This window comes from Gallus gallus, chromosome 10 (assembly GCF_016699485.2).
Source record: "Gallus gallus isolate bGalGal1 chromosome 10, bGalGal1.mat.broiler.GRCg7b, whole genome shotgun sequence".
NCBI classification, from domain to species: Eukaryota; Metazoa; Chordata; class Aves; order Galliformes; family Phasianidae; genus Gallus; species Gallus gallus.
In genome coordinates, this window is record NC_052541.1 from 11108059 (window position 1) to 11122888 (window position 14830).

Below are 14830 nucleotides of genomic sequence, written 5' to 3' on the forward strand. Positions count from 1 at the left end.
ACCTTATTTATGCCTCTTTGTTGTTAATCTACAATATCTCACAGGCTTTCATCTACTGAAAAATCAGTAGTGTCAGCTTTACTTCCAAAGACCAGAACACAATGTTTTGTTTACCGTAAATTAAATTCAGCCTTGATCACAAGCCTAGATGAGAGATACGTGTTGTACAAAAAGCTGTGTCACTTCCCGCTCTACTGTGAGGCTTTCAGGTCTTTTCATAGGGGCTCATTGAAGGAGGCCAACACATGTATTCAGGTTGGATATTAGGAAAAATTTCTTCTCAGGAGTAGTGGTGAGGCATTGGTACAGGTTGCCCAGGGAAGGGGTGGAGTCTCTGTCTATGGAGGTGTTCAAGAACAGGGTGGATGTGACACTGAGGGGCATGGTGGGGAAAGGTTCATGGTTGGACTGGGTGTGCTTTTCCAACCTTTACTACTGCATGCCACCCTCCTCCTGAAGTCATTCAACTGCTGAGAAAGGAGGGGATATTCACAGGGCAAGTATTAGATGCCTGAGGAGCAATACCCTATGGAAGCTGGCTCATTTTGTTCTCCTGTTTTTGGGGACCATCTTTTATGACTGGATTTAGACACAACTCCAAAGCTGCCATGCTGCACAGGAGCAGGGAGCCGAGCCTCTGGGCACCTCCATTTTGCATGGCAGGAAAGGAGCGTGGAGCTTTGTGGTGACAAAGGGAACAACTCTGGAGAGGCAGGGAAGGATGGCTGGAAGAGAGCTGCTGGCACACAGCTGCCTCCTCAGATCTGTGGCAGGAGCAGCTACAGCTGAGGCCCACAGCGGCACGGGGAGATGGCGGTGCAGCGAGATGGCCACAGAAGCCTGAGGTACGCGCCATGATTCTGCTCTGAGGGAAGGCAGCAGGGCTGCCTCTTGCTCAGCTGAGAGCCTGGTGTGCTCTGCCCGCTGCTTTTTACAAAAAATAACGATTTTTTTCTCTTTTGTTTTGCTTTCATTTTTCCTTTTTTTTTTTTTTTTTCCCTATTTTTTCTCCCACCCCAGATCTCCACACACGCCTCGCGCGCAGCCCCTCCTTCCCGCCCTTTCCGGCGAAGTGTTTATTTCCGTACCACAGCGCGAGGAGCGGCTCACCCCGCCCCTTTCCGCGCCGGCCCCGCCCCCGATCGGCTCCAGCCAATGGGACCGCGCGCCCCGCCGCTCAGGCCCCGTCCCTTTCCCAGCTGCGTGCTGCTCCCTTAAGGCGGCCGAGTTTCTGTTTGCCCCGTTCGGCGGCTGCCGCCATCATGGAGCCGCAGCCCGACAGCCTGGAGGGGTGGGTAGCTGTCCGCGACACCGCCTTCGCCGAGCCTCAGCCGCCGCCGCGCCTCCGCTTCCTGGTGGGCTGGAACGAGGCGGAGGGCGCCTTCGCCGTCACCTGCCACTGCCGGGCCGAGACGGCGGAGCGGGCCCCGCAGAGCTGGGCAGGCCTCTTCTCGGCGCCGGCCCTGCGCGGCGTCCACCGGCAGCTGGCGGCCGTCTGCCCGCGCCTGGAGCCCGCATTGCCCGCGCTGCCGCCCGCGCTGCCCGGCGCTTCGGGCGGGCTCTGGGCCGTGCTGTTCCCCAGCGGCCCGGCTCCGAGCGAGGCCGAGGTGGCGGAGCTGTGCCGACAGCTGGAGCGCTACCTGGGCTGGGCGCTGGAGCTGTGCGGCGGCCGCGTGCTGCTGGACGTCCTCTTCGCCGCCGACCGCCGCGACGACGAATACTTCGAGAGCCTCCACGAGTTCCGCGGGAAGGCCCTGCACGGCCACCTGGCCCGGGCCAAGGAGGCCCTGCGGCGGGTATGGGCCCTCGGGCGGGGCTGGGACCGGGCTGTGCTGCTGTGGGCCGGCCGGGGGTCGGCGAAGTGGGCAGCCCGGGTTGAGCGCCTGCTGCTGAGCGGTGGGACGCCGTTATTGTTTCAGAAAGACGCTCTTTAGAAAGGAACTCTAGTTTACAGTGTATTCTCGTCCAATGGTACATGGGAGAGCTACAGTTCTTGTGGCAGAAGGACTGTAACAGTTTGTGGGCCGCTTAGAAATACATTGTAGCCTCGGTGGTCTCGTGCAAGCAGCTCAGGAATGTGTGCTTGGGTGGCTGAGGGCAACTCCGTTTTATTTTCTAACTGTATTTTAGGTGTGTCTAAACATAAAGAGTGTTGTTGCACATGCAGGCCTGACAGGGACATAAACTCATTCCTTTGCAATGTAGACCAAGTTACATTAGATTTATAGAGCAAAGCCGGAAATAAAAGTTCTATCTTCAGGCTCTAAGCTAGCCCTAAGTATCAGAGCATTGCTCTTCCCTTTCTCCATCCACATCCTTCTCAAGTATTTCATCCTCTGGGCCAGGATAGAAGAATGCAGAACTTACCAGTGTAATACGAGAGTAGTACTGTATAAATGGTTTTTGTCTGCTTGCTCAAAGACAGCAAGTGCTGGAAAGGAGAACAGAAACCCAAGGGCAGCAGTGCCAACACAACTAGAGAATGCACTTGGATTAATGTTTGAGCAGTTTCATGGAAAGAACGGCAGATTGTGTAAAAGCAAGGATTTTATCCAGACAAACCCAAACAGACAAGAAACCCAACCAAAAGCAAAAATCCCTCTGCCTGCAAAAAGCAAATTCTGATAAATGGTTTTCTCATGAGAAAGTGAACTGTTGTTTCTATGGGGAGCGGGGGAAGTCTTTTACACTGCTCCAGGTAGACTTAGGACTGATTGAGGGGCTTCAGATCTTAAGGGGTTATCAGAAACACTGCTGCTCTGTCCTGCTGTTCTCCTGCCACAGCTTCCCTGGGGAGATTCCTCTGCAGCTGTGACCTTTGCTTCTGCTGTTGGACTCAGCTGGCAGGAGGAAGGGTGATGATTTAATTCCAGTGCTTCTCAGTTGCAACACAACCAAGCCATCATTTCTAGGTGCTTTTTCTCACTTTGTTCCTTCCCTCAAGGAGCTGCAGACCAAGCAGTGTCTTTCCAAGGAGATCTGTGGTTCTCGGTGGCCTCAGCTGCCTTGTTGTGTCCTGCTTTGTAGAGTGCTCCACGGTCTCTGGTAGCTGCTGTCAAAGAAAAATCTTCAAAGTTTTGATTTTAGCCAGTAAACGGAAGCAATTAGGGGAAGTTTCCTGCTTTGTGTTTTATCAGAGGAGCAACTGAAGACATCAAAGGGGGATTGATGTGTCAGGAAGAGAGTAGCTCACTGCATGAATTACAGGTTATAAAATCTTCTATCACTAGGACTGTGATCTGAGTAAGCTGTTAGAAATTGTGCAAATGACAATGGGATTTAACTGTAGGCTATAGCAGGAGTAGAATTCTTATTTTTAAGTCTCATTTTGGTTTTTCTAAGCCTGAAGTCAGAAATTTGGGTCCAGACGCTCATTTCTTATTAATGGGTATATAGTAATTGTGGGGGAGATGCAAGAGTTTAAGAATACCTTCCTTGCCCTTTCAGTATGCAGAGTTGCCCTTTACCACTTGTGTTTATAAAAAGCAGTGACCGAGTCACCTACACACAACTGCTGGGATTTCTGCTGTAGGAGGCCCTGGGCATGATGACTGGGCCTGGGCAAAACTCCTTGCAGTCTCCTAATACGGTACAGAGCAATCAGTGCCCGTTAGCGTGGTGTTAATAGTATTTCATGCTGGGGTGGCTGCTGGCTGCCTTGAGTGCTGGGAAGCTGTGCCTGTTTCACCTGGTGATAAATGACAGGTGCCTTCCACCACAGCCCATCAGCAGCCAACACACATAGTAAAGCAGCCAAGCCTGATTTACCTTTTATCCCACTAGGTTCTTCAGCAGCATAAAAACGCTGACACAATGGTGGCTTTGATGAAGGTTTATGAGGAAGAAGACGAAGCTTATCAGGATTTGGTTACCATGGCAACACAGTTCTACCAGTACTTGCTGCAGCCCTTCCGAGACATGCGGGAACTGGCAACACTGTGCAAACTGGAAATCCTGGTAGGTTCTGTCTTTATGAAGTGTACGGGTTACATAGTGAGAGTGAGGCATCACTTCGTACTCCCTAGTTTTGCCTTCACTTGCTTTTGTTTTTTTTTTCCTCCCGTGAAGCCAACAAATGTGACTGAGAAGTGTAGAGTTGAGGCAGAACTGCTCTCAGAGGATCTGAGTCTGTGGTATTGGTTTGAATGGAACTGCAGCTCTACTCCACTGGTGTCCCCCTTCTCTGCATCTTGAGGGCTTAATAGGAAAACATCCCTGAGCTCTACCTGCCTGCTTTACTTTCCAGTGAGCTGCATTTGCAGAGGTCTAAGAAGCTTTCATCGTGTCACCTTCAGTGGGATCAGTTTGTGACAGTGAGAATGCCATTCTGCCCAGTGCTGATGCACGACATCAGCTCAGCTCTGGAAGTAAAACAAAAGGTAGAGAAGACTTGGCCAAGAAAACAGACATGTATTGGTGCTACTCCTGTTAGGAGTACAAGCTCAAATTTGTCATTTTTTTTTTCATTTCTTTTTGTGTGTACCTTAAACTGGAAGCACACAGTGAAATAACTTGTAATTAATAATGTCCCTGGGAAAGTGGGCCATCTGCTATTTGATTTTTTCAAATTAAGGTGAGCTGTTAGTGTTCCAGAAAGGAGCTGAACTACACTAAGTTTAGATTAAGGAAGGTTTTTTAGGAATTCAAAGCTTAAGCTGCGAAGGACAAAATATGCAGTACTAAATATGCTGTACTAAAAAATTAAATTGGAGAGGATGAAGCCCAAAGTTTGCTGCTATATAATTCATAAGGATGTGCAGGCTCATTTGGAATCTGGATGCTTTTCAGAGAGAAAAAAAAATTGAATACTAGTTCTGTACATATGTACTCCTCGTGGACTTGAAAAAAATATCTTATGTTTCTTTTCTAAATCCCTGGTCCTATGTGAAAGAACTGCCAAGCTGGAGAACCTGACAGGGTGATGTGCTGTCAACACGTGAGGGAAAAATAGAAGTGAACATAACACACAGAGTGTATTTGTGTCACTTTTAGTAACAACCAAAAACACTTCAGTTGGTCATTATTTTTAAGATCTTAGTTTAAAAAAGTATTTTAAGAAATAAATTGATCCAAAGTGAATGTTTCAATGTCATGAGTAAGGTACAAAGTTTCTGAGTTAGCTCAGAATGAGGAACGGTCAGGCGCAGGCGTGACGAGTGGTTCACTTTGTGGCAGGAGAGAAGGCCATGCTTGCCATGTGCTGTGCCTTGTTAGGAATGTCTGTCAGTAGAGCACAGTGCAAGATGTACCTCTGTTGTAACCAGCTGATAACTGGGAATTTTGTCTCTTTGCAGAAATCTTTACAGTATGATAACCTGGGACCTAAAAGAGTAGCAGCTTTGCAAAAAGATGCTGAAGAATGGACTAAGCGAGCTGAGAGTGCTGTGTGCTCCATCCAGGATATAACTGTGAAGTACTTCAAGGAAACGGTGAAGGCTCTGTCAGGTAATCAGAATGGTTTACACAAAAGGCTTCCTAAGTGCTTGATTTAGGCTATTGAGAGCTCTTTTTAGTACCTTTGCTGCTCTCTCTTCAAACTCCAAGGTTAGGGTGAGTGTCCAGCTCAAGAAACATTTTATTCACCTAAAATTTTACATCTTTTAACCAATTTGATTTACAGCGTGCATTTTGCTCGCACCCAAATATTGCTAAGGCCTAATACAAAGGCTACAAACCTCTGAACAGAAAGCATGTGCACACTTTCAACCCTTGGTGTGCAAGCATGAAGGACTTCAGCATGTTAACTGTGCAGATCACCATGTAACTGCTAAGACATGTCAATAAAGTATTTTACTTATGTATGAAATAGTAAATTCAATCTTCTTTAATTTTAAAAAAGCTTCAGACATTGTTTGATAGCATCACCATTTTTACTACTGCAGCTGTAGTATATAAATGCACTCAGATTATTGGTTTTCTCCATTTCTCATCTCTTATTGCAATATTTTAATCTGCAGCAATGCACAAGCAGATGGAACAAGACCAGGAAAGATTTGGTAAAGCCACCTGGGCTTCAGCTTTGCCACGACTAGAAAACCTGAAATGTATGTTGGCTAAAGAGACCCTTCAGCATCTGAGGGCAAGAGAGTTATGCCTGAAACAGAAGAGAGCTGCTATTCAGAAAAATGTAAGATGCTGCGAAGCCTCATTTGCTGTCAGTGTTTTGTGAAAGGCTGATCAAAACCTACCAAGGGGGTCATGGGGAGGCTCTCAATCTCTTTGTTTATGAGAAACTTGAGAGACCTCTTTCAGCAAAGGACCTACGTTCAGTGCTATGTATTTTACAGGGCCGTTTTACTGCTGCTGGGTGTATCTGGCTTTTATTTTCCAAGAGTAATAGTGTTATTTGTGCAGATCACAATGAAGTCTGTCCTGGTAGACTGAAGGTAAAACTACATCTTTAGACTAATGTGGCTGCTGCCTCCTTGGAGTTCTGCTCCAACCCATTTCTGATATTCTGTTATTTACATACCAAAGCACTTCAGCAGCTGCCAGAATAGGTCAGGTTCTGCAGATATCTGGGCAACTTCATAGATCGAAGTATGCATGCGTGCATGCTTGTTTCCTGTGTGTATATTTGGTTATCAATGTTTTTTTATTTTCTGCTTGGGGCTGTACAGATGGAGAACCTCAATGAACAAGAAGAGAATGTAACTGTGGCAGAGGAGCTAGAAATATATTATTATGAAACCCAATTGGAATTATATAATGTACAGCTTGATGTATTGAAACACGAAGAAATGCTGCTTATTGTACAGCTGGACACTTTGAGGAGACAGATTAAAGGTAAGAATAAAGAAATAATTAAGCATATATCTAGAACACAAAAGTGGTGACCTGCTCTTTGTATTTAAAATAATAATAATTAAAAAATAAAGGAGGATTATCTCTTCTCAGGTGCTGCTAATAGAAAGCAATCTGGGAAGCACTGGTGTTCTAGCACTATCTGATATTTTGTCTTCTGACACTAATTTGATAACACAAGTATTTAAAAATATATATATACTGGTAGTTCATCTTGACATCAGATATGACAAATGCGTGCACTGGTTTGGTATGTAGAGTAACTTACATTGCAAATACTTACTGCTTGCATAGCTACAGGATCTATATATAGGGACTATGATGTTGTGACCTATTGAAATATGTCCTGAAGTTAATCAAAGTTTGTTCTAATTTAACATGTAGAAATTGCAAAATACATCCTGTAATGACAAAAAGAAATCATTGTATCTAGATGCTACTGATACTAAGTTAGGTATCTTTATATTTATTTGTTCTTGATGAGTTCTCTGTTACCGTGTCCTGTGAAGTAAACATTGCTCCAGCTTGTTGCTTAATTAAGAGCTGGTAAACAATAAAGTAAGTTACTTGTTCAGAACAGCCTTCAGTTTTCCAGGAATACTCCAGTTGGTGAAGGTAGGAGTTAAAGCACTAAGAGACATTTGAGAGAGGAAGCTGAATAACAGCAAATGTCAACAGCATAAATCTGATCCTGCAAAGCACCCCTGTGAGTAGCATGACATGTTTGCGTAAAGCTTGAAAGGTCCAAGCTCAGCTCTGGAGCTTTACACTTTCTAATAACTAACTCACTGCCCTCAGTGGCTTTTAAAATGTCATTAGTCCTTTAAATGTTTAAATAACTGTGGCAATTTTTGGGTTTTTAAAAAAATACCAAATGCCTTTTTAGAGAAACAGGATGAAGTTGTTTACTATGATACATGTGAAAATCCTGAGGAGCTCAAGGTCATTGAACAGACAATGGAACACCATTACGCTAACTTGTCAGAAATGACGGTGCTGAGGCAGAAGACTAAGCAGTTGGAGACAAAGCGTGGGACTGTCTGTGCGAGGAGAGCCTACCTCAGGAACAAAAAAGTAAATGCAGTCCTGGAGATGTGCAGTTTCTGTAGCCGATGTCATGAGTGTTGACTCACGAGGGATGGACAGGAAACAAATAGGAAAGGTTTGGGTGGAGCGTAGAAGATGATGTGTGATTCTTTGCCAAGGCCTCTAAAACAGGAAGAGGGGCAATGTGGTTCTAAGCCAACTTCGTGCTCTGCTGTGTGGTACAAGTGCCTCTCAGGTGTATTGAGAGCACAGACTCACGTGGGTGATTCGGGAGGTGTTTTTCTGTCAGCTAAACTTCATACAGAGCCCTGCTGTGGCCAGCCAGAGCTTTGCCCAAGCAGTCTTTTACAAAGCAGCTGTGGCACAGGAGAAAATCTGGCCTGCTATGAAGGAAGCTGCAGTGACAGAGCAACCCACACAGTGATACCTTCGGAGGGAGGGGAAATTTAACTACTGCAATTCTCTCTCCAGCCTCTCAGTTCTGTGCGAGGGGGAGTTTCTTCCTTTATTTTACCATCTGAAGCAGAACACTAGGAAGACACAAGTGAGATCACAGTTGACTCTCGTGAACCTTCCCAGTGAGCTGGGCTTATTTTACACCTGCACAGGTTCAATGAAGCAGAGAGCAGAGCTCAAGCTCAAGTCTGTTTGGCCTTCTACTCCTAGCTAGGCTTTACAGAGTGGGAATGACACTGAGAATGTTATGCAAATGATCATTGTCTCTTGCTTGCAACTGCTTCCTCTGCAGACACTTTCTTTGCTTCTATTTTCATTCACTTAATTGCTGTCTACTGGTTGCGTAACACTAAAGCCAAAATGCTTGCAGAGTCATATGGATTTCCCCCCACTCCCCATAGAGTGACAAATAGCGACTCCTGGAGAAAACACTGAAGCCTGCAGCTTCAGGTTTGTTACTAACACAAGGTACTCCTGGTAGGCATTCATTGTGCTTCACCTACATTTGATTCCCTGGCCTTTGCACAGAGGAGCTATGGCAAATAAAATGGACAGAGGGAAAGTAGCCTTGTATTTTTTTGCAGTGTCCTTCTAACTTCCTTCTTGCCTTCCTTCACATGTCACAGCACCCCTTGCTACAGGTGAGACTTAGGTAAAATTTCCTCAGAGCTTGTTGCTGCCTTTTTCTTCTTCTCTCCATTTCTTTCTTTCTTTTTTTTTTTAACCTAAGCATAAGACAGAAGCAACTTTTCAGATCTGGGTTATACTCCCTCTGTAGCATGAATAGCTATCATTAGTTAGGATAAAAAACACAAATCTAATTGGCTTTAGCCATAAAGGAGTCCCACAGATCTCACCTTCACAGTGTCTCACATTTGCCACCTGTTGAGTTTAGCCATCATTCGTGACATGGCCACTTGGCACTGGTTGTTGTTAGTAAGCTGTGCATGGGGAGTTAATGGCACACATGGCACACAGTGAATGTGAACTAACCAAGGATTGTATGAATTTTGGTGTTCTACCAGGATCAGTGTGAAGCAAGCCATCGGCAGAGACTCCAACAAGCAGAAGAGTGGAAAAAACGTTTCCAACAGCATCACAGCATACAAATAGTGAGTACTGAACAGCAGCCTTGAAGAGTTGGGCAGCTGCTTGTTTTCACACACAAATGTTCACTCACTTGTGTTTTAATGCAGAAAAGAGACAAGAAAAAAGAGGAAGAGAAAAAGAAAAAAGCTTGGATAAGCCAGGAACGTCAGAAAACACTCGAGAGACTGAAGACATTCAAGGAAGTAAGTAGTGTGAGTTACATTTGTCCAATATGATATCAAAACATAAAATCAGATATCTTGAGCATGGCCCAAATCTGAGACTACCATTTGGATAGCCTGAAATAGGACTGTGTGTAATTGAGTAAAGAGAATGCAGCCTGCTAAGGAAATAGTTTCCAGGTGAGAGCCTGCTGCAAAGAATAGAAGAGGAAATAGCTTTAAAAGAAGCACCTTTACATTCCTTTAAATATGTTTAGTGTTGAGTTTTCATCTTCAGCGGGTGAGTGGTACAGGCATGTGCTCTTCTGTTTTTCAGTCTCTTTGGGAATGTTGGTTTGGCTAGTCCAATGGAGATGTGACCTTCTGCTTACGATTTGTTTTTCAGAAGTGCCCGGCTCACGTTGTGCTGAAAACATCTCATCCAGAGCCTCTTAGTCCCAGATTGCCACGAAACATCACTCAGAAGGCTGCAGTAGCACGTCCTCCTCCTCAATCAAGAGCAAGGCTAGCACCAGAGCAGCCAAAGAGCTTGCTGCTAGTAGAAGCACAAGTATCAGAAAATTCACAACAGAATACCCCAGCAGATATCTCTGACCAAAGTTTTATTACTGCTGGTGATTTGAAGCAACAAAAGCACAGCAAGGAGTTGGTCTCTCCATCCTTACCTCCTCCACCACCTCCACCTCCTCCGCCTGCTCCACCACTACCTCCTCCTTTACCTCTGCATTTAAAGACAGCACCAACAATAGAGGACAAACCACTTCCCCTTAGCTCGGATGACCCTTCAGAAAGCCCTGCACTGCACAAACAGGATGACTCATCCAGGAGGTCTATAAATAATTGCATAGGTAAGTAGGCTCACATTGACTGATGTTTTTCATTCTTCCTTTCTGGTATTCTTGAGTTCTCCCTCTGGTTCTAGACAATAGTAGCATACAGTCTTTCTCAAGAGAAAGAAGTTCTTAGAAATTCAGTTTAAAATCAGCATGCAGTAACACCACAGGTCAGGATCCTAAATGAGTAACCATGGTTGGTTGATCCAGTTTGATATGCTCCACAGGATCCTGACTTCCAGAGTGTATGACTTGGTGTTTTGGGGGAAATGCTGTCTAGTTGAACATTCAGTTTGATATTTTAAAACATCTGCACTTGCTGAAGATCCCGCTGGTGTAAGAGGTAGAAAGGTGTCAGAAATTCCAGGTAGAGGGAATTTATTCATGTTGTTCATGTTGGTGGTAAGCAACCCTTATTACCAGACTTATTTTTTCCCCAGTTTTACAACAGTTGAACAGAATGACTCATTTTGATGAGGATAAATCACCTGTCCAGTCAAAAGACCGCTGTGGGTAGATATGTGGTTGTACTAAGGCTACACTTCAGTGTTTATGACGTATGTATGGAGCTAGCAGCTGGGCTGCTTGCATTTCTAAGGTATGCACAGCCTGTGTCCACTTACAATTTGCTTGGTTTCTAAATAAAGGATTCTTGAGAGAATTCATGCAGAATTCAATCAGGATTTGAAAGGCAGATGGATAGCTTTGGCATATTTGCATTCCTAGGGCAAAAATTCTGCTCTGTTACCCCCTCTGCTTTGTTAGCAAGATCATGCAGGTGTAATTGAAGGCTGAACTCTGCAATTGAAGCACAGTCATTTAAATGAGAATAGAGCTCAGCAGCCTCTCGAGACTGCACTGCTTACATCCTGCTAACAGACTTATTTTTGTCTCTAAAGCTATCAAGTATTTGGACTGTGCCGGGCAGGTTGAACTAAGTTGGAAGGCAGCAATTTTTTTTATTGCCGTTTGTCACAGTAGAACTCTGAAGACTGAAGGTCTTTAAATACAGAGCATTCCTTTTTCAGACTATTCACAATACATTTAAGCAGCCTTTGTATCCTCTCACTTAAGAGGCAAACCACAGGCAGAAACTCCGAGGAAAGTTGAGCATTCTGAATTCTTCCAAGGTGTGAGGAAGCCTGAGCAGTTGGAAGGCTGAACACAGGCTAGCATGACAAACTACTGTGCATCCAGAGGATTAGTGTGCTGACTTCAGACTAAGAGGACTGTGGGATTACTCTACCACAGATACTCATAAAAGGCTTTGATTAGTAACACGAGTTGTACACGAGAGTATTCAAATTGCTGCTGGAACAGCCTCACTAGTAGCTTGCTTATTAGGAGGCGTTGCAAGACAACCTTGTGGGTCTCTGCTTGATCTTTTTCTAGCATCTCTGTCAGTCTCTGAAGGTACCACAGGATTCAGCAGAATGTTGCATTTTCAGTGCTCAATCAGCTGACACCGTGGGTGGCAAAAATCCTTGCAGTTGTGAGGTACAGGTGGTCCGGACCTGTGGCTATAGGACTGGACTGCTGTCCAGGGAAACTGCCTTCCCCCATCTGACAGTCTAAGAATCCAACAAGAGGACTACAACACAAATTGCAGTGTGTATCAACAGAGCCAGCAGAAGCTTTCTCACTGGGGTGTTCTTTATGGTCTTAAGTTCAGAAACATAGCCTGAGATTTAAATCATGTTGTAAAATGGGAATTATTTTTTTTAAGTCTATACAGAACAGAGCTGTCTGCTTGCCTGCCTGGGCTGTGATCTGGCTCCCACTGACTTCAGTGGTGTAGTTTCAAACCCTTCTACTCAAATCTTTTCATTTTTCTCTTGGCTGAGCAAAAATGCAATTGACGGTCTCAGCAGGCATCTGAGCAAGCTAGGAGTGGTAGATTGTTTCTAATATGGAATACAAGAGGTTTCTTGGTTCAGTAATTTTTTTTTTAAAGGCCATAAAGTTATAATGAAAAAAAGCATTCTCCTTTGTGTATAATTTCTTTGTTAGTGCTCAACCTTGTATAATGTTGAAGAGGCATTAGTTTCTCAATTCAAGATACAAAGATTTAACTCTTCAGTGCCAGAGCATGGCACTGCAGAAACTATTAAGAGACTGGGCCAGAAGGGACTACTATTCTTCCTTCTGTCTCTAGCAAAGATGAAAGGAAGAACCCTGAACACGCGGGCAGGATTCTGTACTTGTAAATGTGCTTGTCTTCCTACTGCTGTTAACAATAGACTTATCTGTTGCAGGCACGATGGATGAGGTGTTGGCTTCTCTAAAACGTGGTGAAGTTCATCTTCGCAAAGTGGAACAGCCAAATCCATATGCCTCTGTGAAAGACAACATCCTCTCTGCCATAAGGCAAGGAGTTAAATTAAGAAAAGTGAATAGAGATACTGAGAAAGATGTCAGTAAAGAATCTACTAATGAGCTAGAAAGAAGCATTAAAGCAGTCATCCAGAGAATTAAGAAAGTGTCTGCTGATTCTGAAGAAGAGGAAAATAATGATCAGAATAATGGAGAATGGGACAGCTAACCAATTTAGAGTAACAGACTACAGACTGGAACAGTATTGGTCTCATTTTTGCACATCATAGAAGAGTGCCTTTCAAAATGAAAGAACAGTGAGATTGTGTGTGTGCCTGTGTGTGTGTTCTTCTTCAAGTGCACAAATGTTTGTAGAGTTAAAGGGTCCTGTTGATTTTCTGCAGGAGCTGCAGATTCTTATTTTTGCATGAAATGTCATACTCCAACATATACTTGCATTAACAGCTATTTCTGGCTCAATGCTATGTAGCTTTCACCACTTCCGAAAATAGTTAAAATACTGGATATACTGGATTGAAACATACATTATCTAGGTTGTTACTCCACAGTAGCACTATCACAAAAACTTCCTGGGAGTGAAAAATGAAATGAAAATCTATTTTGTCACCTGTGGTCATAAAGGCAGTCTAGCAAACTTGGCATAGTTTGGTACCTCATCTTCCTACTTCTGTTGTCTAGAAATTTCTCAGACATTTTGCTTGTCTAAACAGTCTGCTCTCAGATAACTGCACCGGATACTCCTCTTACCATTATGTTGTGAGGTGTGCACTTAAGAAAGAGCCTGGCAGTGCTGATTGGGGAAGATTGCTATCGACTTTGAGATAACCACTACTGTGGTAATTACTGAAAAGTTTACTTTTTAGCTGGAAGCTGGGAGTGTTTCTAGATGAAAAGTGTTTCTCCTACATCTACAGTTTTACTGAAGCAGTGGCAGAGAGGAAAGCCAAAATGTTGTACAGAATATTTTCTTGAATATAGCCCTGTACTACAGAGCTGTGTTACTCCAATGACAACGTAAGTATATGTTTATAGCTCCTCTCATAAGTTTAAATTATCTGATAAACAGTACTTAATTGCATTGTCCCTGGAACCTGCCTCCTTAGAAACTCAACTACATTACAGTTAAAGATTGTTGCTACTTTGAGTAGATGGTGACGAAAATGATTCAAAATGTCTTCTGGAATTTACACTGACCATTAATAAAAATAGATCCGGACGGCATAAGTGGGTTCAGGGTGCTCTCATTTCAGGATTCTGCTGTGCTGTGAGCATCACTTACACCACAGTACTCTGGTTTTGGTAGCAAGTGTCAACCATGCAGCAATTCAAGCTAGGGATATATGTAAATCCATTTCTTTTTTCAAACATTTCTGAAATGTGTAGCTCAATAACCAATTTGCAAATATTTTGTTTTACTGTAGAGTAAGCAGATCTATTTAATCAGTAAATGCACAAGAGCTGATGGATGGAACAACTCGAGAATCCAGGATGGGGGCTGGCTCTGTGGTAAGCTCTGCTGTGTAGCCCAATGGTGAGGGCTCAGTTCCTCCTACCCCCTGTTGCTGTGCCTTGTGAGCTTTTAATGAGGCAGTATTTTTAGGGAGACTTAACACAAACATATTCAAAGACTGCTTGGGCTGACAGGGAGAGCTGTGCTCTGACAGCCTGCCCTTTGATCGCAGCGGGATTGCAGCACCCAGCGCACGCAGGCCTGCAGCAGTGGCTGGGGATGGCAGCGCAGATATGGATTTGTCAGCAGTTCTGTCAGCGCACTGCCTTTTGGGATGGATGAGGCTCCTCTGTCATCAAGCCCCCGGCACACACAGGGCTGATTCATGGCTGAGGCTGTATCCTGCGTGTGCCCCCACGGCCCTCCCGTGCCTGAAAGCATGAGCAATGCCTGCCAACAGGCCGCACAGTGTCACTTCTCCATCCCATAAATGAACAGTTCAAGGCTTCATCGCCTGATGGATGGCTCTGATATGGCATGGACATTGAACTCTGTTTCATTTCTCATCATTGCAAACAGAACAAGAGTTCTCTCCAGCCCCACCATGACTGCACGCTGCAGGTCCATGCTTTCCT

General features: G+C 44.5%; 1 protein-coding gene across 2 annotated transcripts; it reads left to right on the top strand.

Annotated features, from left to right (window-relative positions):
• The first annotated feature begins 1225 nt into the window (after nucleotides 1–1225).
• On the top strand, nucleotides 1226–13966 carry WHAMM (WAS protein homolog associated with actin, golgi membranes and microtubules). Of its 2 annotated transcripts, none has more exons than XM_040706772.2 (10): nucleotides 1226–1796; nucleotides 3784–3957; nucleotides 5295–5445; nucleotides 5958–6127; nucleotides 6621–6786; nucleotides 7691–7878; nucleotides 9333–9419; nucleotides 9504–9608; nucleotides 9964–10426; nucleotides 12667–13966. In XM_040706772.2, the coding sequence occupies exons 1-10, from the start codon at nucleotides 1263–1265 to the stop codon at nucleotides 12951–12953; spliced, it is 2325 nt and encodes a 774-aa protein (XP_040562706.1). In that variant the 5' UTR covers nucleotides 1226–1262; the 3' UTR covers nucleotides 12954–13966. The 2 variants fall into 2 exon arrangements, with proteins under 2 accessions (XP_040562706.1, XP_413835.3); XM_413835.8 differs by having other exon boundaries at nucleotides 9504–9599.
• The last annotated feature ends 864 nt before the right edge of the window (nucleotides 13967–14830 follow it).

What these genes read in the sequence shown, in the direction of transcription:
- WHAMM (XM_040706772.2), top strand. Translation starts at nt 1,263, where the DNA reads ATGGAGCCGCAGCCCGACAGCCTGGAGGGGTGGGTAGCTGTCCGCGAC. An exon ending in AGCATCACAGCATACAAATA is followed by an intron (nt 9,420 to 9,503) that starts GTGAGTACTGAA and finishes GTTTTAATGCAG; the next exon opens with AAAAGAGACAAGAAAAAAGA. An exon ending in GTCTATAAATAATTGCATAG is followed by an intron (nt 10,427 to 12,666) that starts GTAAGTAGGCTC and finishes TATCTGTTGCAG; the next exon opens with GCACGATGGATGAGGTGTTG.